This window comes from Colius striatus, chromosome 10, assembly GCF_028858725.1.
Source record: "Colius striatus isolate bColStr4 chromosome 10, bColStr4.1.hap1, whole genome shotgun sequence".
Taxonomy (NCBI): domain Eukaryota; kingdom Metazoa; phylum Chordata; class Aves; order Coliiformes; family Coliidae; genus Colius; species Colius striatus.
The window spans coordinates 19,340,052-19,367,066 of record NC_084768.1 but is presented as its reverse complement, the minus strand read 5'-3'; the positions used below and the strand labels follow the sequence as shown (position 1 = coordinate 19,367,066).

Below are 27,015 nucleotides of genomic sequence, written 5' to 3'. Positions count from 1 at the left end.
GCACAGGAGAGCTGGATGGATTTAACAGTTATTAAAAGGTACAACAGATGTTTCCCATTACAGGTACTAGGAATGGTCAGAAGCACCACAATCCACTCCAAGTACCAATGTGACTTTTTTGAATATGCTTCTGAGTGAGGAACCAAAACCCAAGAACAAATAATAAGAAAACCACTTTTCTGAAGTGCAGGATATTTTAATATAAATAAAATTATTTGCAAAAAGGATTTTATAACAAACAGCTACAAATATTACCTCTTTGTAAAATCCTGAATACTGTATAATAGTGTTTGGTACCTTAATGACTAAGTATTTGTTCAGCTCCTACAAAGTGAGCTTTGCAATTTCTGTTATCTAGGAACAAGCAATGAGACTACCAATGTGAGAGACTTTGTATAACGTACCTCTTTCCATTGAGTACTGACGTGATGAAGTTCCAACCTTTGTTCCTCCGAGCTCTCCCTATAGTGGACAGTAACTACTCCCACAATTACAGTTTTAGGGAGAAAAATGCTTATGAAGGAACACCCAGTTTTCAAAGATAACTGGGAAGCTGCATACGTGTAGCTCAGAAGTTTGTTTGACTTTCTTCCTCTGTTGTGGTAAGTTCCAGTAAACCTCTCCAGTATCAAGGGTAAGTAGGATTAGGTCATGGAGTCCTTCTCCAGAAAAGGTGGGATGGCCAAACAGTATGACAGCTTACAGCAAGTCATTTAACACTTTTTGATCAGTACTTTGGGAGTGAAGTTGCTTAATGTGGATTACACTGCACTCCAAGAGAATTCCTGAGGAGTTGTTAATAGTGGCCAGATCAAGGTCAAGATATTATCTACTTCCAAGCAAATTAAATGAACAGCTATTTATTCACTGTGTTAAGACAAACATTTGAAGTAAGACCTCTTCTGCAAAAAGGACTACTTGGAAAAACCATGGTTCAACCAGCACCTAAGCAAGCCAGAAATGTCTACACTAGCAAAGTCTAGCTGGTGAGAGGTTTATTTTGCAGATGGAAAGCACTAACTGATCAGAGCTTTATGTGACATAAATGTCCAAACTGCTTTCCAAGTGACATAATCACATCTTATTAGAAGTCTTCCAGTATTAGGTACTCTCTTTAGAGTCAGCACCTGGAACAATGACCACATTAAACTCTTCTCAGCTGTTTTTTTGAGAAATATCTTTAGCCTTTCAAGTTAAAGGGAAAACTTGGAAGGATAGGGTAGAGACTAACTCACTGACTTGCAATCTCAGGTGTGGAAAAAAATCATCAATCCAATTGCCCAAATTTGAGCCAATGTTACAACATGAGGCCCAAGTACACATTTTTTGCAAGTGCCTTGGACAGGCAGCACTGCTTACCTGTTGGAGGATATTCGGAGGGCAGAGCTCCCCAGGTGAGCTGATAAAGCTTCAGTTTCCAGTACATTAGTTTAATTTTTAATGAAATCCCAAAATGCTTGTTTCCACAGATGAGACTTCTCAGTTCTGTCCACCCACACTGAATATACAGCAACTGCCAAAACTACACCATACTTCTGTTTAAAAAAAACCAAACAAACCAAAACTCTAGCTAAAAATAAATTACAAAACTGTCAGCCTCATTGGTCAGCATCCAATATGCTGTTCAAGCCATTGTCCACAGCCGTTTTCTTCTCTTGAACAAAGAAGGGGTTTCCTTTTTAAAATATTTACTTCATTTGACTACAATAATCTCGTCATCTTGCCTCCTTTGAAATACATTTGTCTTAGAAAGCAAACCAGCATTTCCTTTCCTCCAAGCACAGCTGAGCTTTAGCATGAATACTTGCCCCAAAATTGCATGCTGTCTTGTTAACTTCAGAACCAGGAAAAAAATCTTATGATAGATGCTTGTCAGGAGATTGCCAGAGTCCGACGTTCAGCTGAGCCCTGGCTGAGGTGGTTTTAGTTGCCTTGCTCCTTCCCAGCCCTATGGGCTGATTCACTTTTGTGGGGGGCTGTGTGAACGTGCAGGTATGAAGTCAGAGAAATGCATCCGTCGCGCTAAACTTAGTTACTGGCTGCTGTGCCACTTCCCCTTGGCAAAGCCCAGGCGCTTGTAATTGGCTCTGCTGAGCAGACAAGGGGCTCCATTCACCAGCGCCGCTTCCAACAGCTGCGAAATAGCTGGGGTAACACGAGCCCCCGGCCGGGTGCAAGGAGAATTCCTAGTTCAGCACCCACAGCTTTGCAGTTTCAGGCTGTGGCACTACACTTGCTTTTTCGAATCCAACAGAGGTGTTTAGCCCTTGTCTGTCTAAGTTCAGTATTAACACAAGAATGTACTCACTGAACTAACATATTTTGGAAAATCCTTGCTGAGTTATGGCAGAATTAATACCATTTTGAAGGAGAAAAAAAACCCCTACTGTAAGACTAAGAAAGGTCAATATTCCTAAAAGTAATCAAAGCTACAAAAAAGTCAGTTTGATTTGCTGGTGTAGTAATAAAATTGGGTTTATAATAAAGACTAAATGTAATATGTAAACAAATAGCCAAAGATAGCAAGTTAAATGCATGGGGATTGAAAACCGCTTATCTAATTAACTAGGTTTGTGATGGGTGTTATTCAGTAGATCTGATGTTTTTGGTCAGAACAATAAATGAAAAATTGCTTTAAAAATAGTCAACTGAGAAGAGGTTAAGACTAGCCAATCTGTTGAGCCTGAGAGAATTTTATGCAGCTAAGATTCAAACTGGGATTCTTAAAGCATGTAAAAACAACCAGACTGGATCACTCTCAGCCCAGCATCCTGCTGTTACCATTGCTAACAGAAGTTGTCTGGAGAAGGGGTAGTGATATTATTTCAAAAATACTTCCCAAGCCTCCAACATGTTGCAGCTCAAGGTTTCTGAGCTAGAGCTGGTGGCGTCGTCATTAAACTTTCTAACAAGCTTCTGCTATTTTCTCCGGTTGCTGCCTGAAGTAATTAAAACTAAACTCCTCAAAAACAATATCCTGCTGCAATGATATCAATAGCTCAGCTGCACACTGCAGAATAAAGAACAAGCTCTTGTTTTGAACACAACATCTGTTAGTTTAATTATCCTCTCTGTACAGTGGCAAATCTTGAACAATCACTACCTGCTGGTGCTTTTCCCTGCCACCTGTGACTTTCATAGGCCTTTACCTTGTGTTATCTCACCCACTGCTCTTTCAGGCTGAAGAGATTGTCTTAGGCTGTATGATGTTGTTGCTGACTTTGGGCATCTTCATACAGTCCTCCTTTGTGTTTTTTCTAGCTCTACCATATACCTCTCCAGACAATCCAATCAGAATTCCATGCAGTGTTCAAACCATAGCTTTGTACGATGTCAGAACTGTATATTTTTCCTTTTCTAACACTCTGTTTTTTGGACTATGTAACTCTAAATGTTATCAATATTTTGTCTTATTATGGCTCAAAGATTTATTACTCTTTTTGTAGTAGCCAGCACAAAGCTAAATACCTCACATGCAAGGCCAGAACCAGTCCTCTGTGTACCACTTTCCACGTGTTTACAGCAAATCTTGTACTTCTTCTTTCACCTGCAACCTCCTGCAATTCTTCAGTCAACTTGCCTCAGTATACTGTCTTTAATAATATTATTAGTAACTTTACCATCCTGCTATTTGATTTCTTCCCTTATATAATTTGTCAGTCAGAAAGCAGCTTTTAATTAAAATACAGGCAAACTGAAAAGATGAAGTTGAGTAAAAGACATTTTCTTTATTCCTATTTGATAGCTGTTTCATTTCTAGCATCCTTTCACTAAACAAAAACATTAGTTCATTCCAAAGTTACATCCTATAATCAGTGACTAGTACAGTCTATGATCAGGTTAAGCCACCAGATGCTGCTCTCCTGTGGTAAGAAGCACTTCAAAAAAGGACAAATATGACTTTGCAGAGGAAACCGGTGAACTAGATTGGTTACAGAAGGTATAACAGGCCCCAGGGAGAAATACTACAGGAGATGGGAAACTTGAATGTGCCTGGATGCAAACAGAGCAGAAACATCCTGTAGATGGGGTTTTTTTCCAACTAATTTGTTTTTGGAGCAGTAAAGAAAAGCAAACAAAGTACAAGAGTGTGGAAACGAGTGACTTAATTCTCCAGAAACATCAGGCCAAGTCTTTTGACCCAGTTAAAGACTGCCATTTCAAAACTCAGAACCTGTGTGGAAAATGCTTAGATTAATCTTAAATTACGCTAGCAAGGACAGAATCTGATCTATAGACAAATATGATGGAGGTAGCTGCAATTCCAGATTTATCTAATGATTTGTCAAAGGACAAATCCCCACAAGAGCCAAGATCTGTTGCCAATTTACAATGTTAACCTCAACATTAAGTCTGATTTTCTGCAACACTGAAAATATTCCCTCCTTGATCTGGGGAAATATGGAAGAGGAAAAGAGTTGTACGGATTTATGTAGGATTGTAAAGGGCTTTGAGGCAATCCTAACTTAATTAGATTAAATTTTATTGAACTGGTACCGCAAAACCTTCAGGTCACCTAGAATATGAGGAGACAGACAACATAAGCTATATTGTAAAAGGAAGGCAGGCTTTTCAAGATTTGATATGCACACTGTCTTAAAAGCATGCTATGATAAACAATGAAGAGGAAGGGATAAACGCTGCCTTGGGCCTCTCCAAAATGCACATACTCATCCAGAAACAAAACACAGACAAGAGTTCTTTTGGATTACTTCAGTTCAATAGAGTGCTTCTCCCCTGATTTTAACCAAATCTATTTCTCTTTTGTTCTGATTTTCATCTGCTGCATAGAGGCTTTTGAATAAAAAAAGAAAAATGACAAGGCAAGTATCTGCTGCCTTCTAAAACAGATTCAGCAACTAGAAAAAGAAACTATTTCATTTTGTCACTTGCTTGCCACACAATTACTAATTTTTCCTGTTCAGAGGGTGAAACAACAACTTAATGTTGACACAGTTGGAGAACAAGACCCAGTGCTAGTTATTTAAAGAGCCTTCCTCCCACTTAATACTGGCATGGCTGTCTGAGACACCTCTCCTGCTGCCACTATTCGTGGTGGTACGACAGGGATGCTCAGAGGATTGGTCAGTATATTGTCAGCTGTTTTTAACTGAAGGCTTCTCTAGTCTCTATTACTGCTTCTGCCATGGGTGCCACCTCCCCTAGTGCTTAATTTACTCTATTTACTATATATATTCTGAGGGAGGAAGGAAGAGGGAAAGGGCTGGAAGTTCCCTGTGGGAGGTCTGACATCGCAGCTCACTCAGCAGTTTGTTTCCTCTCCCTCTGTAAAGTATTGGTTAGTTCTTAAACTGCATCCATCTACAAAATCAGGTTTTGTGGATTTTACTGTGGATAGTGACATGGTTTTCTACAGAGCCAAGGAGTATGGCTCATCACAAACTGGGACAATGCATCAATATTGCCTTGCTTCTTGTGGCACTGGAAGTTTTTATGCCTGTGGTAGCGGTGACACGTGGAAATGCATGGAAACTGCCATTTCAGTTGATGGCAGTTTTCACATGCCATCAGTTATTAGTGATATGTGATGTGCATGAATAAGTTAAAAATATGTCTTTGTCATACAAATCTGAGAAATTCAGTCATTCACATAGCTCACAGGAGTACTTGCAGCCCATAGGAGGAATGGTATCTGTACTCTGCCATCACCATCCATCAAAGAATGGAGAAATTAATGAAGTGAAAGATGACTTCACCTAAACTAGAAAATAAGATCTCTGACAAAGGAACATTAGCTGCATTCGGTTTCATGGCAAGATCCTTCCAGTTTTGCCACGGAGCTTGCTTTTGAGAGAGGTACATAAAGCTGCTTCTTAATTTAGGAACTGAGACTGAGACCAAAGTCTGTGTCATCCAGAAGGGAACTTGCTTGCAGCATCTTCACACCTGGTCTGAAAGGCCAAGAAAGGTCCTTCTATCTTGTTCAATTAAGATTTTTTTTTTTTTCTAACTTGACAAGAGTTCCACCTCATTCCTTCTTCCCACTCCACAGAAAAACATTCCCAGTTGTTTCTGGACTATATAGGTTGTCAGGACAGCTGACTGCTTGGATTACACAGGGCTATATTGTATCCTTTCAAGAACTAGCCACTCTAAGTGCTTCCAGTGGGACCAGGGCTTGCTGCTCGGCTGTACCAGTACACCAGGTGCTGTCTTTAAGCTGGAATTTCCAAGACAACAGGCAGTACTGCAAATGTTGCTCTCAAAATCATTCCCTCTCTTGAGCCTCTCACAGTTCAAATCTACTTCAAATAAAATATTCAAGTAATCGAAAGGACGGTGAGCCTGCACTCAGCTCTGACTTAACATTATGGCTCCTTGCTTTACAGGCTGTCTCCTGCCTTTTATCCAGATACTGGAAACTGAAGCAGGTTTGGTATTTAGTAGCTTGGGAGAAGACTTTTCAGTTACAGTTCTACTATTTACAGCATCTAGCTATGTCAATCTTGCATTTCAGTGTTGTCAAAATAACTGTAGCTCTTCTCAAGGCGTAATATTTACCATCCCATATAGATACTGCTTCCTGCCAAGGGCTTCTCTATCTCATCCTGTGGAGACCTTTTCTTTAGCACTACTGCAAGCCAATTGCTGACAGCTTCTGGCCCCTAAAATCTTGCCTTTTAGGGCATTTCTCTGTTGGAATTCTGTGCTGTTGTGACTGCTACTTAACTCTCAAATTTCTTGGAAAAAGTACCCTTGAGGCAAACTACAAGACATACCTCAGCTCAGGAGCTGCTAATGGGCAAGCAATGGAGCATCCAGAAGCAGGTACCATTAACTTCAGATTGAAAGCTGCTGTACCATGCACGTTTAAAATGGGTCTTTTGGCTTAGAAGATTCTATAAGCAGAAGCTAATTAATATTTGAAAGTTATCTGAAGGGTCTTTAGAATTAATGACGTTTCCTGCCCATCTGCATCATTGCCAGAAACAGTCTTCCCACTGCTTTCAAGCTACTTTAAGCACTTTAAGCCAATATAACTGTGTGCTGTGCTTAGAAGCAACAACTTCCTGGATAGGCTATAGACTTCAGCAGATGTCAAAGCTGTCAAACACTGTGAGGGAAGTGAGGCAAGGAAAGATGTTTATATGGACATATTATTTGTTAGAGCTCTAAGTCTCTTACAGTCTAAAATAAATCATACAATGTTAAATTTTTATAAAGCCTGCATGGCCAATCCCTGAAAAACTGAACCAAGAGCTAAAATTCAGGAACCTGGAAGAAACCAGCACAACTAAGCTCCTCCAGCAAGGATGCTGAAGATCCTACATAAAGGATTAGCAGAAATTGTGGGACAAACACCTCTTAAGGTCATGCCTTCATCAAGAACAGATCGCCTGTGCCCCCAAAAAACAAAACACCTCTGGAGCACTTAGAAAGACCAAGTGAAGTATCCATGAAGCTAAACAGCACACAAATCCATGAATGAAATACAAAGCTGTAAGCCTGGTGAATATCCATCAGAGATACGTGTTGAGCACGAAGTATTCTATTTCACTAAAGATCAGTAAATTAAAAATGCAGGGTCACACCTCAGGTTCTGCAGATGGAAAAGCTGAGTAATGGCAAACATCAATGTCCTATGATCAAATACACTAAGCAGCATCAGTCCTCAAAAGGACTGACTAATCTAGGCTGGCATGTTCTCTTATTAGTAATGTCAAATGTGACTGTTTAGAAAAACTTCTATATTAAGAATTAGATCCAATTAAAAAGTAGCAGAAGTTTACCAGTGTAAGAACTTAATTTCCAATTACATGATAAATTAAGACCACAGATTTATTCACAGAACTGAGACTCTTTTGGCAGAAACATTGGTCAAATGAGCCATTTGTTGATCCAACTTTAAGTTCACACCTAGTTTCAGCTTGAAGGACAGCTAGCCTTTCCCTTTAGCTGTCAGTCTCACCAACTCAGTAACAGCAATGAAGAGCTGCTGTTCATGGGCACTGGGTTATAATTAGCTTTTCATTCAAGGCATACATGTGTAAGCATGGTGGAAAGCCATTAAGGCCAAGAACTGAAGTAACACTGAAGTAAAATATACATTAAAAAACTCCCACTCTTAAACCAAAAAAGAGATTATCTTGTTCTTAGAAACTTGGGGAAGTAACCTCTTGTGAAGAGATACTGCCTTTGACTCCAAAGCAGCTGAGTTAACTTGTTTCTGATTTGCAAGGAATCTAAAAGGACAAATTTCAGGGGCTTGTTTCAGATAGTATCTCTTTAGCAAAGCTGCTATACTAAGTGTCTGTGTATAGCCTATTAGATTTTTTTACTTTTTTGGCAATTTCAAAGCCCTCCTGCAGACAGAGACAAAATCACTGAACTATTCTGCTAAAGGTTTGAGGGTGTGGATCGACCATGTGGCTAAGCAAACCCTGCTGAAGCTGCTGCCAGATGGGTGCTTGGTTCCTCTGCTCCCAGCTGCCTCCTTTGCTGCTTCCAGTGTGCTCATCACCACATGTATCTGATGTGCAGTAATCTGTGTCAGGAAAACAAACTAGCACTTCAGAGTTCGGCTCCCTGCACTGGCTCAGCACAGGGCTAGATGAGAACCAGTCCTGGTAAAGAAGCAGCACAGTTGTGGCAGTGATAAGCTTGTCTTTTGACAAGTTTTTCATCAATTCAACCTTATATGGTAATTCAGGTGACCAGGATACAAACAGGCTATATCTTGTAAAAGTTTTACTTCAAGATTAGGTATTTCCTAGAACCTTCTCCATCTTAGAAAAAAATAATGCCAAGTATTCTTACTTTGAAAATTCCTGGTGAATCTTTTGGAAATTATAAATAGATACATTATTTGTAATGGATCTCGTGCTACTGGTACTGCTGCTGTCGGCCCTACTAAGGGGAAATTATATTAGACACAATAGACACATGCTCTAGCAGCAGGACTGAAACTAAATGACTCACCCAACTAAAATATATGGAATCTAATGATTTTACTTCTAAAGATAGGGCAGGGCTTCCTACGTAAATACAGGTATGATATAATTACGGGGAAACCGACAGTCTTGGCTTTGTTCTTAATACAGGAAGGTGGCTGCTATAACATAAGAGAAATACATAAAATGTACGTCACTTTCCTTAAACTGGGGAGGAAAAATATTCAGGTTTGGGTGTGGAGGTCTCAAATGAGTTTTATTGGGCACTTTGCCAGTGTTATGAAAGCAGTTATATCATGCAAGGGTGGTACCCTGCTCTCAAGATAAAAATACAAATGGAAAAATCAGCATGTGCAACCTGGGCAGAGGCAAAGAGGAAGGAGAACTGAGAGCACACGGGTAGAATACAGAATAACGCTACGGCCTATATGGGAATTATTTCAATTCAGAGGGACGTGGCATCCACAGAGGCTCAGATCATCACGACTCCATCCCTGTAAAGAGGTTAGCATTATCTTGACAACTTGAATGGGGATATGAAGCCCTTACAACCATCACTAGAGACTTCTGAAAAGAAACACTTCAAATAACTCTTTAATTAAGATTAATAAACTCAGCCTTCTGCAACTGTTGAGATTCACCTCCTGGTTTTGTCCAGAGATTTGAGGTGGGGATCGTTGTGGAGAGCAGAGCCTGGCAGACATGGATGCTCACTGTGCAGCTGTCTGTGGAGGCACGCTGCTGCAAGGACTCAGCATTCCCTCGCAAAGACCAGGCCTGAGATGCACAGTCATATTTTTCCAAATTCCAAGTCACAAGAGTGGCAGTGTACAAAGTTGAGAGTGAACACGTCACCCAGTGACATGCCTGCTCTTTTATGCAAAAAGCAGCTGGGAAGGAATAGCATGAGTATCTCACCCAAACAATGAAGTTTTTCTGAATCTAAGTAATTATTCTCCAGACTTGTGACAAAATTCAACAATATTTTTCCAATGACAATATGAATTGTAGTAAGATTGGTTTTCAAACTCTCTAGTAGGCAGCCATATTAACAGTAAGATCCATAATTTTTGCTGAAACACTTAAAGTAATTTAAGGAGAAAAGACAAAGACGACGTATGAGACCTCAGACATTTACTGAGGCCATACCTGTTTTGTGGGTGACTGGCCTCACTAGTGCCTACCATGCTGTACTCTTCAGCAGCAGTAAATGCTTACTCTCACATGCATTAAATTCACAGCCTACAGAACACTCTCAGTCAGGGCATGCTAATATTATGACTTGATACTACATGGGATATTTTAGTAGCACTTGATATACCGAGTGACTCATATTTTTTTTTTTTCTCTTGGCAGTCCTACAGAGTGGGGTAAAATTTGTACTATGCAGAAGACCATCTAAAGCAAAGACACAAAGTCATTTGCTAAATATCAGACTGGAAGCTATGTCAGAGCAAGACTCAAACTGGTGTTATCAGCCATTCTTTCTGAAATGCAATACTTACTGTAAAGCTTTTGTTACAAAATCCTTATCTTACTAATGAATAACTCTTTCAATACAAAGACATACAACACTTTGAAAACAGCTACTGTCTCAGCTACTGATGTTCTCCAAATAAACTCCTACACTTCTCACACTAATGAAGTATGATTAAAACAAATAGACTTATATTCAAGCATCAAAACGGGGAGGAAAATCTGTTACAGGGCAAAACATAATAGAAAACCTCTTCGGTCAAGCTTGCAAAAGAAACCACGACTCTGGCAAGGGTGCTGTATCAGTAGTTCTCCTAGAGACCTGCTGCAAAAGCCGTCTTGTGAACTCATGCCTCTTGCTTATGTACGTGATAAAATACTGTCTTCCTTTCATAGATTTACTACTCTACCAGTGGAAAAAAAACCAGTTAAACTAAATAGCTATCTACAACAGAAAACAGTTTTCTTAACTGCAGTGATTTTTTTTTTCTCATGCCAATCTTTTTTTTTTTTTTTTAAATACCTAAAGATGGTACCTTGATAGGGAGAACATTTCTTCAATTCCTGCATATCTGTATTCCTGACTTTATACTGGACATCCTTTGTCAGAAAAGGCAAGGAATAGAAAAACATTGTGCATCATATGTCTCATTTTCAGAACAGAGGCTCCAAATAAAGATAGAGGTTGCTGAGTAAGAATGTTAAAAGCTCACAGGAAAGGAAACAGTTCTTCCTAATTTGTCACCAGCACCAATTCCTGGACATTCAATTTTGATTCCCCTTAAGCCTCAGACAACCTCATTTTACACACAGTATTTATTCACCATGGAATGACACTTGTATTAAACACACAGAATCATTATCTAATTTCTGAAAGCACAAGAGCAATCCCTGGAAGGGGAACCTTCAGTTTAATGATATAAAACACAGCTGTACCAGAGCAGTTTGTTCTATATACTAAAGCCTGCTTCTCTAACAAACCAAGATGCTGTTTCTATAATGGCTTTTATGGTTTCAAAAATAACAAGCCCACCTCCCTGTAGGCTTAGGGGGTGGAGCATAGGGGGTACTGTGAGACAAAGAGTATTTTAATCTTTCTGTAAGAGGAAAGATGGGTGGATGTTACAGCCAGATGCCAAGGCCTGAAATGCACCTAAGATCTCAACCTCATAATGAATTAGGAAAGTCTGAGGGAGAAAAAAAGGACAATTACAGCATGCCAGAAGCAATGTCTCTGCTTGGTAGTACAAAAGACAAGAAGTCTGTCTTGGTTGTACTTTAAACATTTTCACATTGCCTTTCTTTCCATGGGGCCTTTCACTGAGTATTATAGGGAATGATAAGTGACTTTTAGAAAAACAGAAATGTATCCCAGTTGAGTGTAACAACTACCCTACAGCTGAGTAGTAAGCAGTGAACACCAAAGTAGTGTCAGGTGCTCTTATTTTTTTGTAATTATATGCCTAAACACCAGGTTTGGGATCTCTTTGTGGAGACCTAGTTTCCCAGTCAACAACCCAAGTGCACAAATGCTTAGTGCAATTCACTCTTTTGTTAGTGTTGCTCTACTGGTAAACAGAGACAGTACACTAAAGTTTTCTATCTGTTGCTCAATCACTGTAGCTTCAGCCCTTTATGGATGTTTGATGGATAATATTCAGTGCTTTGAGCTTACATTTAAAGACAAGTCAAACAACTGACACAAACACTAACCTTCTTTCAGATCTATTAACATACCACAAGTGTTTTGAAATACAGGCTACAACCACAACAAACATATTTTTCTAACAGCCTACAGGATGAGACAGGAGGGCATGACTGAACATTTAGCCTGGAGACAGCTTTTCTGTGTTTGTTTATGAAAAAGTTAAGTCTAAACATCTCCATAAAATAAGCAAGCATTAATGCTATTTTAGAGATGAGAAGTGCACAGAAGCAACCAGAAGTGACCCTTAATTCGAGGTCTCAGATTACCAAGCAGAAGTATCAGATTTAACGTCTTCTCATGCACGAAAGGTTATCTGCATACTGACACATAAACAAGTTGGAAAATCTCTCTTACTGGCAGATGAGGTTATCTAGGAGAAAGCCCAACAGAAACAGAACAACTCAAGAGGAAGCAGTTCAGCTCTTAATTGTTTACTTTGCCTTTATTCCCTTACATCTGCCTTTTGATCTGAGGATCCTGCCCGTTTTCATAAATCAATAGTTACTGAAAACACTCTTTACATTTACACATAAATGTTGAAAAACACCCTCCACTTTTCCTAACAAAAACCCCCTTTTAGTAAAGGGTAAATTAAGTCAAAGCACTGCAGCACCCTCTCGTGGCAGGCTGGAAAATCATGTTCTCCATAGGCAGCTGCAACGGATCCTTTTCTCTTCTTTAAAATTCACTTAGCCTCCTGTGTGCTGCTCAGGCTCCAGAGCTAACGGTGGTAGTTGTGCCCAGCATGAGCCTGGGCTCTTTCATACTTACCTGTTTCTCACCCGCTCCCCTGCTCAAAGACAACAAGGCAAGCTTTGTGTGGAGAGGGGAGGGCTAAAGAAAGTGGAAAGGCTAAGAGGTTCCTGGTAGTCAAGTGCAGCTCTTGTTAAGGAACAAAAGTACTTCCTGGCAATGCCTCAAACATATATCACCTGCAGTGTGGTTCTGTTGGGCTGATACACAGCATAAAACATGCTAATAAATAATAATGGGGATAACATTCCCCAGAGTATAAAACTAGCACAGCTCACTTGAGTCTAAATAGCCTATAGTTATGTTGCTTTAAGGCATGCCAGTTTCTATAGCCCACGGCCGAGTATAGTAATACCAGGGGTAAGTCCATCTACCTGCCATGGCTGAGCAGGTACTGAGAGGCAGCCAAACATGATTCTAGAGCTTGTCTGCATGTAGAAGCATTTCTGTGCTTTGTCACCAATCTCTAAAATGAGAAAAACATTTTCTTTAGCAGAAGCATTATAAAGATCCACAGAAAAAGTCATTGCACCTGTACTGTCATGGTACAGGCTTCTGTATTGATGGAGACACACATAGCAAGTGTCTTATTCAAATTTAGCTTAACTGTTTGCCAAAAAAACCCAGATGGAAGCTATACAGACTTGTTCCCATCAGAATAAGAAAGAATAAGAACTTCTATAGAAGGCTACAGACAAGTTTAGCTTTGACAGACTTAAGCATGTAGCCTATTTCAACTTCTCAGAGCATATCTGTACTTCTAACTAGGTGCTAAAGTGCAGGAATTACCGTGCAATTAAATGGCTCTGACTTAGAGAGCAGTGCCCTCCTTCATCATTGTACCCCTAAAGGAGTTAAATATATTTAATTATGATGATCTAAAATTAGAAAATTAAAAAGTTTTCTGGCAAAACTGTTATGACAAAAGCAAGAACTAAGCTATCTGTTTCACAGGACAGCTACGGCAGTCTACTCATATCATTTGAGCATCTACTGATTTTGCACATCCACTCTATACCATCTAATGCATTTCTGGCAGAAAAAAAATACATGCAAAGTGCGTTAATTATTCTACAGTTAATATCAGACTCAAAATTATAACTGAGGAAAAAAAAGTAGATCTCAGTTTCTTCTAACATGAACAGTCAGCTCCTTCCTTGCAGCTATCTTGCAAACATTAATATTCACCAGGTTTTTAAGATCCTGAAGAAAAAGCCTTGAACTACTTTCAATACTACCACGGTGAGACATTATATACCATTTTTCTATTTATTCTAAGGATCTTCTCTAAACAGAACCTTTCTAGTCTGATAAAATATCTCTGCTTTTTCTGTTTACTATTGGGATTGGTTTTTTAAGAGCCATAAATAAATAAGTAAAACTGCCATCCCAAATAACAAGCAAGCAATTTATGATTAGTGGAAAAGTATTTTGCTGTGCTTCACTGAATAATTGGGCCAGAGCATAGGTTTTGCACTGGTATCAATTACAAAAGCACTGCTCATCTCTCCCCAAGCTATGTCTCTCTGCCTCAAAAAGAAACAAAACCTACCAAACCTCCACTCATCTTCCTAGTCTGGAGAAAATGCAAGAATTCTCCATGGTGTGTAGACAGCTAGCTCTCACTATTTAGATATGTTACTGCCACAAATGATAAAGCTCATCGTGGCTTACTTGATGCCAAACCAGTCAGTAAAAAAGCAGGTTTGAAAACACACCAGAATTGATACCACCATAAGCTGATCAAAGCAACAACTTTCAGAGCATGTGTTCAAAGGCTTTGCCTATACCACAGCCTTTATGCTTTGATCAAGCTGCCATTTGAAGGGTGACTTACTGAGATCCTATTAATATCAAGTTTTCTACAGAGCATAATTAAGACATTCAGGAATTGGAAGTTCAAGTTTGAAGAACCTTGCTATTTTAACTTCAGTATCTCAAATCTAAGCCCGAGAGCTGCTAACTATTAATCTGTTTATTTGCCAGTTCATAGATAAAAAGATGAAAAAATGTATAGAAGGAACTACAAATCAGCTCTCAGATAAGGGAAGCTACTTCTCTTTCACTTGTACTGAAGTGAAGGGTGGACATGAAGAAAGTTTTACAATTAAAATCTGTGTTTTAAGAAAAAAACTGCATTAAACACAAGCAGTAAGTCCACAGACATCCAACCAGCTCACGCTAGTGGAAGCTTCAGTTCTGCTACACCCAATGCCTTAATGGAGTTAGAAAGCTCCAACAACATTTCAAAAGATCTTCAGGGCTATTCAGATCTCTAAGAACAATCCCTTTCACTTGTCTTAGATGACATAACTTGTACCAATTTTTTAAAAGTTTGCATAAACAGGTTTTTTTTATGGCTAGACAGTCATCATAGTTTCACTAATTGGCAAGTTCTAACATATTAGAATGCTGGACTAGAAATAACACTTGAAAATTATTTCTTTCTAAAACTCTTCAAGTCTCATCGAAGTATTTTTTTTTGACTTTTCTTCTATTATTAAGTAACTTTCAGAGATAATAGTATGGCTGTATCTTGTCTCTACTTCTGCTCTTGGCTTTTGTAAGCGACAACACAAAATTGATATTCTCATCAGTTCCACAGCCTCCCACAGGTTCCTGAATAGCAGCAATAAAACTGAATAGTCTTGTTAACTCCATGACACCCCTGGTTAGCGAAATGAACCCTGAGCAGCAAAGGCTTTGAAATAATCTTGAGAAATTGAATTGACCCTGTAAGCTAAAGAAGGCCTCATTATATTAATTTACATTCCAGCTTGGGTTTGAAGGGTTATCTTCTGAGTCCAGAGGCTATAAAATTAGAATGTCTAAATGTTTTTTATTTTTGTCTACAAAAAAGATCTATGCTCTGTAAACGCCTTTTAGACTCCTGAAGTTTAGGGTAAATGTAGGAGGTAATACTAATCTACTTGGATGTGACTATTTAAACAAGCTTCTAGGCTAGGCAATGTTGGAGTGTACACAGATTTGTGATAAGGAAGTGTTTCTTCACTTTGTAATGCCTGTGTGTTTTGGTATGTGCTGTACAGGCACACTACTCTCTACATTAACCTTTCCAAAAATTATGGGTCTAATTGAATGTGGAACCTGAAAAACAAGAACATTGCATGACCTACACTACATGCTACCACTATCAAAGCCAATATAATTTCTTTCATCTAGAAGCAAGCCTAACACCTGTTTCAAAATTAGCCATGGTGCTGAGCACACTTGACCTGTAATGAGAGTTATTATTGGTATCTTATGCCAGCCCACTGTAAATCCCTCACGTGAATGTTAAAGAGTGTATTAAGTGTATTCATTATTCAACTGCACTTGATTCTGCATCTGGTAAAATGGGAACAGAAGGAAGAGATCCTGCTGGTGGGTTTTTCCTCCCACAGAATCACAGAATCTTAAGGGTTGAAAGGGACTTTGAAAGATCATCCAGTCCAATCCCCCTGCCAGAGCAGGACCACCTAGAGTAGATTACACAGGAACTCATCCAGATCAGTTTTGAATGTCTCCAGAGAAGGAGACTCCACAACCCATCTGGGCAGCTCCCTCACCTAAAACAGTGAAGAAATTCTTCCCTGTGTTTCTTTGGAACTTCTTATGTTCCAGCTTGTACTCACTGCTCCTTGTCCTATCATTGGACATCCTGCAAATTAAAATTTGGTTGTGCTTCAGGAACTCTGAACAGCTCACCTTTTTCTACATGATATTAGTCATTAACTACACCAGCCCTGAAGTGCTCGGGAAGTTGGACTAGATGATTGTTGCAGTTTCCAACTGAAATACTCTATATTGTGCTATTCTTTGTGGGGAACCCTCCAACTGGTCTGCTGCCCATTACAGGAACATTGATCAGAATCCACTTCTAACTTATCAGAGATCAGTTCAGAAGGCCCACCTGCCTCATTCAACAACTATTAAATATATCCAAGGTTGTATTTTAAAACATAATCTCTAAAATGGAACAGTCAAAATATAATCTCCAGGGTTCCGAAATGCAGTATTAGGGACATACTGCAAGATCATCTTTTGCCATTTTCTCTTTTTTCAGCCATTCCTCACTTCTTTCTTCTTCAGCATTACTTGCTTTTCTGCCTATCTGCTCTCTGGTCATCTTACACATTCTAGTTGAGATGCCAACAAATAGGAACAGTAGAGACATGCTTGATGCTTTGTTGTTGGGATTATCATAGGAGAAAGGAAGGAAAAGTACACTGGGAAGTGCAAGGGTCACAAAACTAGCATGTTCTCACTCTCCTCTAATTTGCTTCCTAATTTGACCCCAATAGTAGCAGGAGATGGCTCTTATGCCTTTGCCATATATGGCTTATAACAAGAAGAAAATACAGTTTCTCTTTTGTTATTTAATACTAAAACACCAAACCAACCAGGAAAGAGACTCCAGTCCCAACACAGTCAAATTAAAGGATGAAAGGGTACAGAACTGCCCCACAAAAAATGAGTTTTCTATCATTGGAGAGCTAATTTTCTTAGATAACTGTAGTTCAAATTCTCACATCAATGTTGTCAAATCAATGTAAGTGAAGCTTCAAGTTTATTAACACATATAATTACTTTTAATGAAAGTATCACAGTAAGATTGAGATCCTAAGGACAACATTTGGGAAGGAAGGAGAGGAGAAGAAGAAAGGAATGTCTTGAAAAAGTTTGGTCTTAAAAGAAGTATGTTTAAATAGCCTTTAAAGAGTACTAGAAGACTGAAATAACTAATTCAAGACTTAGTGAAGCATTTCTATGCATCTTCATTTCCCCCTCAAAAAAGACAATTATTTTCAGACTATTTTTTGAAACTCCTGCACTGCTTTAGCTGATACTGAAAGCCACCTATTTAAAAGTTAATTTATACACGGTTGCAGATTAACAACCACATCGGGAAATGTGTATGTCTTAATAGGAAGCCCACAGAGCACATGAAACTTCCTAAGCAGATATGGGTAACATAACTGAGCTTTGTTGTTGTGGTTTACAGCGTTACCAACAGGAAGCCTCAATGGTTTCATAACAGTCACTTATTCTAGAGAGAATAACCTCTATGGACAACACCAAGATCAGCCTTTAAAATAAAATATTTCATAACCACAAAACCAGAGAGATGTCAGGGATGATGCAGTTATGGTGAGAGAACCATTACTTCGTACCCAACAAGTCCACTGTGTTGCCCTAATCAGTGCAAGCTTTTTGTTTCTTTATTGCTGTGCTGAGAGAAAGACAGACTGCTGGTGGGCCAAGGAAATATGAGAAACACTTCTTTACCAGTAAATACTCTTTTGAATGCTGTTGAGAAGGAACTTGCATGCCTGCTTTGCAGATTCAACTGCAAAGACAGTCAGGAGGCCATTTGCACTACAGCTCCCAAGCTGTGCATCATAATTACATACTGTACAAAGAACTACTAACCATTTGGCAAGCAGTTGATTTGAGGTATCTGGTTCTAAAACGCTTATAATGTAGGTGAGGCTTTAGTCTGTGGTCATCCATCCTTGTCTTTCTAAAATGCAAGCATGTGAAAATGAACCTGGCAAGTCACTAAGCTAAACCTACCTGTATGACTTTTAATAACTTTCACCCGTGTCCCTACTAGAATAAGTATAAACTGCTGCTTCTTGTTTTATATGAGTTAGATTCTAACACAGTTTCTTCTGAGTGTGAACTAGTCAGCTGTCAGCATCATTTAGAAGACAGGTTACAGATAATAAGTGCACTGGAAATGTTAAGTTGTGACAACTAAGAGAAATGGGCTAGAATAAATCATGCTATCATCTAGCTTTATCTATAAAACAGAGATCTAAAAAGTATGATTTGACTTCAGCAGAGACTGGTCTGCTTTAAGAACAAACAAACATGACATATGCTGAAGTAAGTGGGTCACAGAACAGGTCACTTCTCCTGAACGGGAGTGAAAACATGATTTCAAGCCTACCATCCCAGAATCTGTAATTAGTACCAGCCATACAATATTCCTGAAGCAAACTCTACTACAGCATCCCTAGGAGTTAATCCAACTATCTTCAAACTCTTGTTATGTGAGCTGTCTGTCCCGCTAGATTAAAGAAAGGTGATTTAAGCCACTTGTGACAATTTGCTTTTGTGTCCAATACCTTACACGTTCACTTTCCACTGATTTGTTCACTTGGCCATGTCCTTATTTCCAAAAAAAAAATCCCACTTTTTTTTTCCTGCAAAACATTGCACTTGAAAGCAATAGCAAGTTTGTGAAATATTGCTAGAACAACTTGTACCACACCATCTGCGACATGTGGAGAACTGAGAAATCCGAGATCTGTCTGGGCTTTGAAATTTGATTTAAGTTAGTTCTGACTAACATCTTTTGAAGTAACTTCACTTCAGTCTTGCCTTCTTCAGCCTCTGTTCCCTGTCTATGTCAAAAGTACATAGGAAATATACATCCGCTGGGAACTGTAACAGATTGGTCATATTGAATACAACTGAAGCTGCAGGAATAATTTAGATGTCTTGGAGAGTGATGCAACAGGGAACACGCCTATAAAGTCATGTTCTCCGGGAGATGTTCCTCTAGACACTTAGCTGAACTATTCTTTATTCCCCAAATAATTAGTTAAGAGTTATTTATACATTACAGTCCCACAAGATTTCTGATTTACAGTACAAAGAGTCAGGCACTGAATACAGTGATTATATTCCATCTGCACAGGGCATTTACTGACAGGAAAGTCTGCGGGCAAGCAGCTCTGGCCCAAGCTTGCTGCATTTCCCTGGGATGAAAAATAAAGAACGTTTTAAGCAGCCCACAAAGTGCAGTTGTTAAACTGACCCTATTTTCTCTCCTCCTTTCCATTTTCCTTCAGTTTCACTGAAATTCAAAGGGATGGTGTCATTCATGCTTCTTCCTATTTTAGAGTGTTTTTATCATGTGGAATAGCACTCCAACTGCCTTAGGGGAGCTTTAATGATAATTTTATTTTTAAAAGTATAGGCTTATCTTGTCTGACCTTGAAGTACATAGTAAAAGGTTGCTAAACTCCTCCTCTAGAAAACAAAACAGGGAACAAATGTCCTGTGCCTGCTGGATCAAAAGCTCAAGTGTAGCAAAGCCTTCTGCTACCCCAAAATATATCACCAAGGCAACTATTACAAACAGGTATTGCAAAGACTTCCCAGCCAGGATTTACATTAGCTGATTTTCCTGCAGTATGCTTTCTACAACACTCAGCAAGTCTTTTTGGAGATGAAAAGCTTGCTAACACCATTCCATAGAATATCTTGGTACAGTAAGCAGTTATCACTGCTCTTCAGAAAGAAAATTAGAGCACGTCACTGCTCAAAGGTCATATGAGGAGCTGACTGGAGCCTGTGTAACTTGGAAGTTGTTGGCTGTTAACAGTTCTAACCCTTCCCTCAAAGAAACTATGGAAAGGATAAGAAGAGAATCTGTTTTCCTGTTCTCCCTTCTATCCCTTCTCTGGAAAGGAAAGCAAGCTCATCCTGTAATGGCACCAAATATTTCTCTTTTCTGGTTGCACTGAACTGTAAGAATTTGATCATAATTGGTGTTCACTATAGCTTCTGTCTCTTGACTTGTTGTCCTTGTGGTAGTAGTTAATTCTGATGGAGTGTACATGGCAACACTGGTGTTTGAATAATCCTTCTGTTTACACTCTTCCTTTCTCATAAATTACTAGCAACCAGCATGCTTGATGATCCATTGCTTGCTTTTATAAGTCATGGATTACATGCTAGGAATGCTCAGTAAGGGGCACTTAGGCTGACTGCAAAAGGCTGCAAAATCCATGACTACCTTTTGCATCTTGGAGAACTCTGCACCAAATGGGCTAACAAATCACACCACTATATCAGCTTGTTTAGGACTTTTCCACCCGACTTCATAAAAGTGCTCACAGAATTCAATCCTATGGTGAGCTGAAACCCCAGGAGTCTAGGTGTCTGTTTAGATAAGCATAGTGGGTTGCTACAATGCAGATTTCCTTTTCCTTCCATGAAACAGAGAACATCCTCCAATTCCTTGATTCTTTCAAAAATACATCCTAAAGTAGGTAGTGCTTGTATACCTGTAGTGCTTCTCCTACACACCTGTAATGCAGAAAACACACTTGGGACAAATGGGTTCAACTCAATGGCTTGATAGATATTTCAAGGAAAACCACACCTTGAGCTAGTCACATAAAAATGCTTGTCTCGGGTTTTCAGTAGCCTGGCATAAGAGATTTTACACTTTATTGATTTGACACAAACTACTTTTCAAAACCTTGTAGCAAAATGGGTCTGAGGCTGAAAAATATTGTTTACTTCCACACTTTTCATATACAATCCAGAAAAGATAACCTTGCCAAGAGTACTTAGGTTCATGGGGCTCCTGGCACAGTACCGTATGAAATCTGCCCACACGAGCTGAGGCAGAGATTTATACTTGTAAGGGTCTAGGACAGTCAACAGGTTGTCTTCCCCATATCAGTGACTGTATCAAGGAAAGCCAAGGAAGGCAGCTAATCCAGGCTCATCCTTTGACTGGCTGGTTTAGTCACTGGTCTGAGAGTGGTAACCCGTAGTCTTGTACTTTTTACATCACTTTTCATACATTGTGAATACATGTCCTAAAGACAGGATGGAAGGTTAGGTTCAGAAAGAAATTACTAGAAAAGAGGAATCTGGACCAAGTAATATCATCAGCAATACAGTGTCTCAGCAAAACAAGTGTAGCACTTGAAGAAAGCTAGCAGAAAGCCAGGTTATGTAAAACAGAAGAAAAAGGTCCATAAATGAATAATAATAATAGAAGCTGAGAGAAAAAGAAATCCCCTCAGACAAGTGGGGGTCATGATCACAAGAAAACGTTTTTTTCTGAGAAAGGAAGTGAACTCCAGACTCCGGAACATGACAAACATCTTTGTTTATTGCCAAAGACAAGTATTTAAATAGGTGTCTAACTTTGACTAGCATTTGGTACAGATTATTAATAGCCAGTTATTCACTCACTTCTAGTAAAATGTGCCTAGAATCAGGGAATGGCTTAACATGGCTGAGGTAGTCACCAAGACAGGATAGAAGTTCGAAGCCTGTCCTGAAACTCTGAAAAACTGGATTGCCAAAATATCCCACCCTTTTTACATAATCTAACATGTTAAAATGCTGTATCCCATTTTCAATAGACACATCTGCCTTTAAAAACTGCAAAGAATATAAGAGAAGCAACAAAAACCTGAGCAAAGTGATATCCATTACCTTATCACTTAAGGAGACAACCTAAGCAACATGAACAGCAGAAAAAAAATATTTTAAATATATAATTGCTGTTATCACAGACAAATCTTATATACCACTGAACACTTTTGTTCAGAGCATGTCAGCTTTCCAGGAGTACTCTTGTTCCTAGGTCCAGGGAATACAGAGAAGGGCTGTCAGAGCAGATAATTTGTCTTCTTGGTGTGCATGCATGCTCAATAAAGCTTTTTCTCTCCATTTCCCTGCCACTGGATTGAAATAATTCTCCCTACCTTCTACTTTTTAAAATTTAGTAGGGTGGAGAGAGGAGCTAGAAGGATTTCTTCAGGATGCTGAACTAAATTACTACTAAAACATGTAGCAATAAGTGAAATTATGTGCTTGAGTCAGTCTTAACTGTGTTACTCTGAAGTAACTACACATTCCCACAAGCTGTACTGCATTTCCCACAAATGTTCCTTCTGTCCTTGCCTCGTAAGACCAAGAACCAAACAGTCGTCTTGGTACCAAAAGAGAGAAAGACAAATAGTTTGTCATTAGCAGGAGTGTTCTTGCCTGCTCAGTCATACTTTGCAGTTTATACAACAATTTTGCTCTGCTACTAAAGACTTTGGCTCCAGCATACCAAAAGAACTGAGGTGCACACATAACTTCTGAGATTTGCTCCTAACACTGTGAATTTACAGTATTAGTATCCTTTACAGTAATGTTGTAGCCAAAGTGCCTTTTAAAGAACAAAAGTACATTTATGACAGCAAAATATGAAGTTGATGACGTTACAGTTGAAAGATCCAATAAAATAGTAATCCTATAAAATCCAATAAAATATTAACTGTAGTATTAGTGGGTCAGGTGTTCCACCAAGCATGGAGTTCTGTTTTGGTTTTAAAGCTGATACTTCTCGCTGAACTCAAAAGCTGTTCTATCACTGAGATTTTAAGAACTAGATTTAGTGCTGCACTCTTGTTTTGATAAGATACTTACATTTCAACAGTCACAGCAGATGATATTTACATTTGGGTTGCTGGTTGCATGTTCCTTAATCTTTTTTTTGCCTAAACTCATTCTATTGAGCAAAAGAAAATATGCGTTGTCAGAAGCAGTCCTGGTCTATAAACACTGACATCTCCTAAAGCCAAACCAGCCAAGCTCTCCGTAGCAGATTCAGTTTTTTAGGATTAGAGGTGCATTTGAGCAGCTATTCTCAAAATCCTTGACAGGCTTCAGTTGATCACACCTGCCAAAACTACTATGTTATATTAAGATGCTGCCAAATAGATATAATAAAAAAAAAAAAAACAAAACAAAAAACCAAAAACCAGAGTTACAAAGTGGGATTTGAAGTTGCAGGGTTCTCCTAAGAGAGATTACAGAAACTAATGTTACATTAAACATTTCCGGTATCAGTTTACAGCAGTAAGAATAGAAGGGGACAAGCAAAAGCTTCCACGGGGAATTAGATGACAGCTATAACACTCCAGTCAAAACAAAATCGTTTGCTCTGTCAGGACCTATCCAGCAACAGAGGCTTGTAGATCTAGAAGGGTAAGTTATAAGCGCCTCAGTAAAGACAAAGCACATGTAACGTTTACCTCTAAACAAAATCAGAGTCAGGAACGGTTGCAGTGACAGCTACCCAGCGCTGCAAGTTTTGATTCCCGGTAGTGCCGCCTCGCTCTTGTGGCGGATGCTGGCGAACCCCTGTCGCAGCTCCAGGGGAAGTTTCTCCTGCCCCGAGCTCGCTACCAGGCTGCGGGCCGGGCCGAGGCAAGCATCCCCCGGGACGTGGCAGCAGCGGCGGGGGTTGCCCTGCTCCCCGCCTCACCCCGCCAGCCCCCGCAACTCTCCCCTCCCCCAGTTAAACCAACAACAACAAAAGAGGGCGGAAGGGAGAGCAATTTCGTCCCTCTCCCCCGAGCCCCCTCAGCCGGAGCTCGGCCAAGGGCAGGCGGACTTCCCCCAGCCCCGGCCCCTCCCGGCCCGGCCCCTCACCGTGCTGGGTGAAGATATTGAAGCCTCCCTCGGTGGTGCGCCCGGCCGCCTCCCGCCGGCGGCCCGCCGGCCTGGCCGCGCTGCTTCCCCGCAGTCCCCGCGGCTGCTGCTGGTGCTGAGGCGGCGGCTGGTGCTGGAGCCCGGCGCCCGGCTCCCCGACGCGGCCCACCTGCTGCCCCATCGCCGCGCTGCCGGCCGCGGCCCGCGCTCACATGCCGCCGCTGCCGCTCCCCGGCCCGGCAGGCGGCCTCCTGCTCCTCCCCCCGGCGCGGCCCGGCGGCTCCCGCCCGCCTCGCCGCCCCCGCCGGCCCCCGCGGCGCTCCGGCCTGGGACTCACGGACTCGCCCCCTCAGCCCCCGCCGCCATCTTAAACCACAGAGCGCCAGGAGAGCGGGGACGGAGCGGTTCCCGCAGCCACCTCCGGTCCTCCGAGGGAGGCCGCCCACCCCGCCCCCGACACAGGCGCGGGCGGGCACGCGAGCGCGGCATGGACGGGCACGGGCACAACCGGGCACAGTGAACAGGCACGGACCGAGCGGCAAGACCCCGGGTTACCGCTGGATTGCGCCCTCGGAGGGTCCTCCCTTCTTGGCCACGATTCGAGGTCAGGCACCGGCAACCAGGCTGGAGGCCGTGGCAGTGGGCCCAAGGTTGCCCTCATGCTGAATCCAAGCCCTGACTCCTTCAGCACGCTTTCCTTGCAGGTGGTGAACCCAAGAAGGCATGAAGTGTGAAGCCAGGGTCGCGTACCCGGCTGGAGAAGACAGCGGTGGGTGGGCCTGTCCCAAGACATGCGTGTCTCCCCGTCCATAGCTCACCAGGTCCTGGGCAAACTCCCCAGGCACCTGCCAGGACCTGGTCTCCTGGCCAGGGGTGTGGAGAAAGAGGAAGGCGCTGCTCTGTGAATAGCATCAGGCATGTTGGTGGCCAAGAGGAAGAGGAAAGCACTGCTGTGTGAATAACACCAGGCATGTTGGTGGCCAGGAGGAAGAAGAAGGCACTGCTATGTGAATAGCATTAGGCATGTTGGTGGCCAATAGGAAGAAGAAGACACTGCTATGTGAATAACACCAGGCATGTTGACAGCAACGTCTTATTATCTAGTGGCTGAACATACACCCTATTCTGTAACTAATTGGTAAGCTGGCTTATATCAGCTTCAGTAGTATTGGCATAAGGCTCTCCAAAGCAGAAGGGAGGTGGTTTCATCCTGAAAGACAATGGTGCTGGTTACAGTTTTGAGGACCTAAGCTCTTGGAAGTATTTTGCTCTCCATCGTAGTTGCTATTTCATCAATGCTTTGGCAATGTTTCATCACTGTGGATGAGCTACAGCATCGCTGATCTTGGATGCCCTTGCCACATCACAAGGGACTGACATGGCAGTGACAAATTGGCTTGGTAACCCTCAGAGCCAGTCAGCTTCCAAGCAGCCATGGTAACCTGTGGCTGGACCAACCTCGATGTGGGGTGGAAAGGTAAGGAGAAGCTCCTCTCTGAGCTCCAAGAAAGTCAACTTTCTTTCATGAAATTCCTAGCAACAGGAATTCTAAGGTTGTATTCTGCCTTCCCAGGCTCATGAGGTGCTACTAAAATGCTATCCATACTGTCACATGCACTCAAACTTCTCCCTGCTGCAATAATAATAATTCTGCCTAGAACAGGGGCTGCTCATCCAGCTGGGCTGGTGTGTACTCTGGCACAGGCTGGAGTAAATGGGAGTGGGGAGCACACAGAGCTAGAAATGCCTCAACCCGCTAAATTAATAGGCTAAAAACATCGGGGAGATCAGGAATTACAGACAGACTTGCTAATAACACACAACAAAATAGTTCTTAAAATAGTTCTGAGAGCATCTAGGGTGTAGCATGGGGTACACATTCCCAAGTCTGGGGCCTTGTGAGGACACAGTTACGTGCGTATGAGCCGAGGGTGTCTGCAGGACAGTCTCAGACAGAACTGGCCCACATGGGTAAATGCTGCAGCAGAGATATTTCCTGGTCTCGTTCCAGCTAGAATTTGCAGGGTTTGGCATTTATAAATGGTTTGCCTTGTAAACAAAATATATGTTCTCTAGAGACTGTAAAGAGACAACAAACATAGAACTCCCTCGTGCCATTTGCAGTTGCCATGTAGGATTAGAACCACTTTTTAAAAATCAACAGAAATACTAATTTTCTTTCGTAATGCCTTTTTCTTGCTGATCCTAAAGAACTACCCAGAGGAAGGCCATTAGCATTTTAAAAGAAGATGCCAGTGTCAAGAGACGATTATATTTAAGTGTGCTAAGGAGAATTTGGTTTAAACACTATTCTTATTCCTCAAATCTCATGAAATCCCTTATTTCTCTTTACCAGCAGCTTGTGCACATATAGCAGCTTACTGTGGGTTATGTTAATGTCCCACTGCATGGAACTTGTCTGACACACAGAAACATCTAACTGAGAATAGAGTCAGGCTTTCTAAAAGGGACTGTTGCAAGAGGAAGAGAACTGCAGCAAATGGTTACCATTTGCTATTGTTATATTGCTAATATTGTAGTATATTAAGATCATGGTGTACCCTATTATAAAAGCTCCAAAAACAATGCCCCAGCCCTTGCTGGTTGTGGACAGCTTACTAAACAAGCCTTACCCTCAGACTGTATCCTACTTGGTCCTCTCAACAACACTATTTATACGGTATATAAATAGGGGATGCCAAGCCCTGGTTGGTGACCACTCTTCTAGAGTGCCTGCTAAGAAGGGCAAGGGGGATACAGAGAGGAAACTCCCCAAACCGAAAATGTTTCTGTGCCACCGAGTCACCAATGATGCTGAGCCACACCATTCCTTATTGTCAAAACGGGTGCTACCAAGTATTTATTTCACAGAGTGTCATGGTTCTTAACCCTGCAAAGATTACAAAGTGCTTTGAAGAG

General features: G+C 41.0%; 2 protein-coding genes across 6 annotated transcripts in view; one reads left to right on the top strand and one right to left on the bottom strand.

The window, feature by feature from the left end:
• Positions 1-24,332, bottom strand: part of ABL2 (ABL proto-oncogene 2, non-receptor tyrosine kinase) — a 48,189-nt gene extending 23,857 nt beyond the window's left edge. For 2 of the 3 annotated variants that reach the window (XM_062004296.1, XM_062004299.1), the window contains exon 1: positions 24,097-24,332. In XM_062004296.1, coding sequence (XP_061860280.1) covers positions 24,097-24,277 — 181 coding nt within the window. In that variant the 5' untranslated portion in view covers positions 24,278-24,332. Of the gene's footprint in view, positions 1-404; positions 456-24,096 lie in introns of those variants that run through there. The other variant, XM_062004297.1, reaches the window with a different exon arrangement.
• Positions 24,333-24,564: 232 nt separating this feature from the next.
• SOAT1 (sterol O-acyltransferase 1) overlaps positions 24,565-27,015 on the top strand; it is a 46,568-nt gene continuing 44,117 nt past the window's right edge. For 2 of the 3 annotated variants that reach the window (XM_062003985.1, XM_062003986.1), the window contains exon 1: positions 24,565-25,573. The gene's annotated coding sequence lies outside the window, so the exon portion shown is untranslated. The remainder of the gene's footprint in view (positions 25,574-27,015) is intronic. The other variant, XM_062003989.1, reaches the window with a different exon arrangement.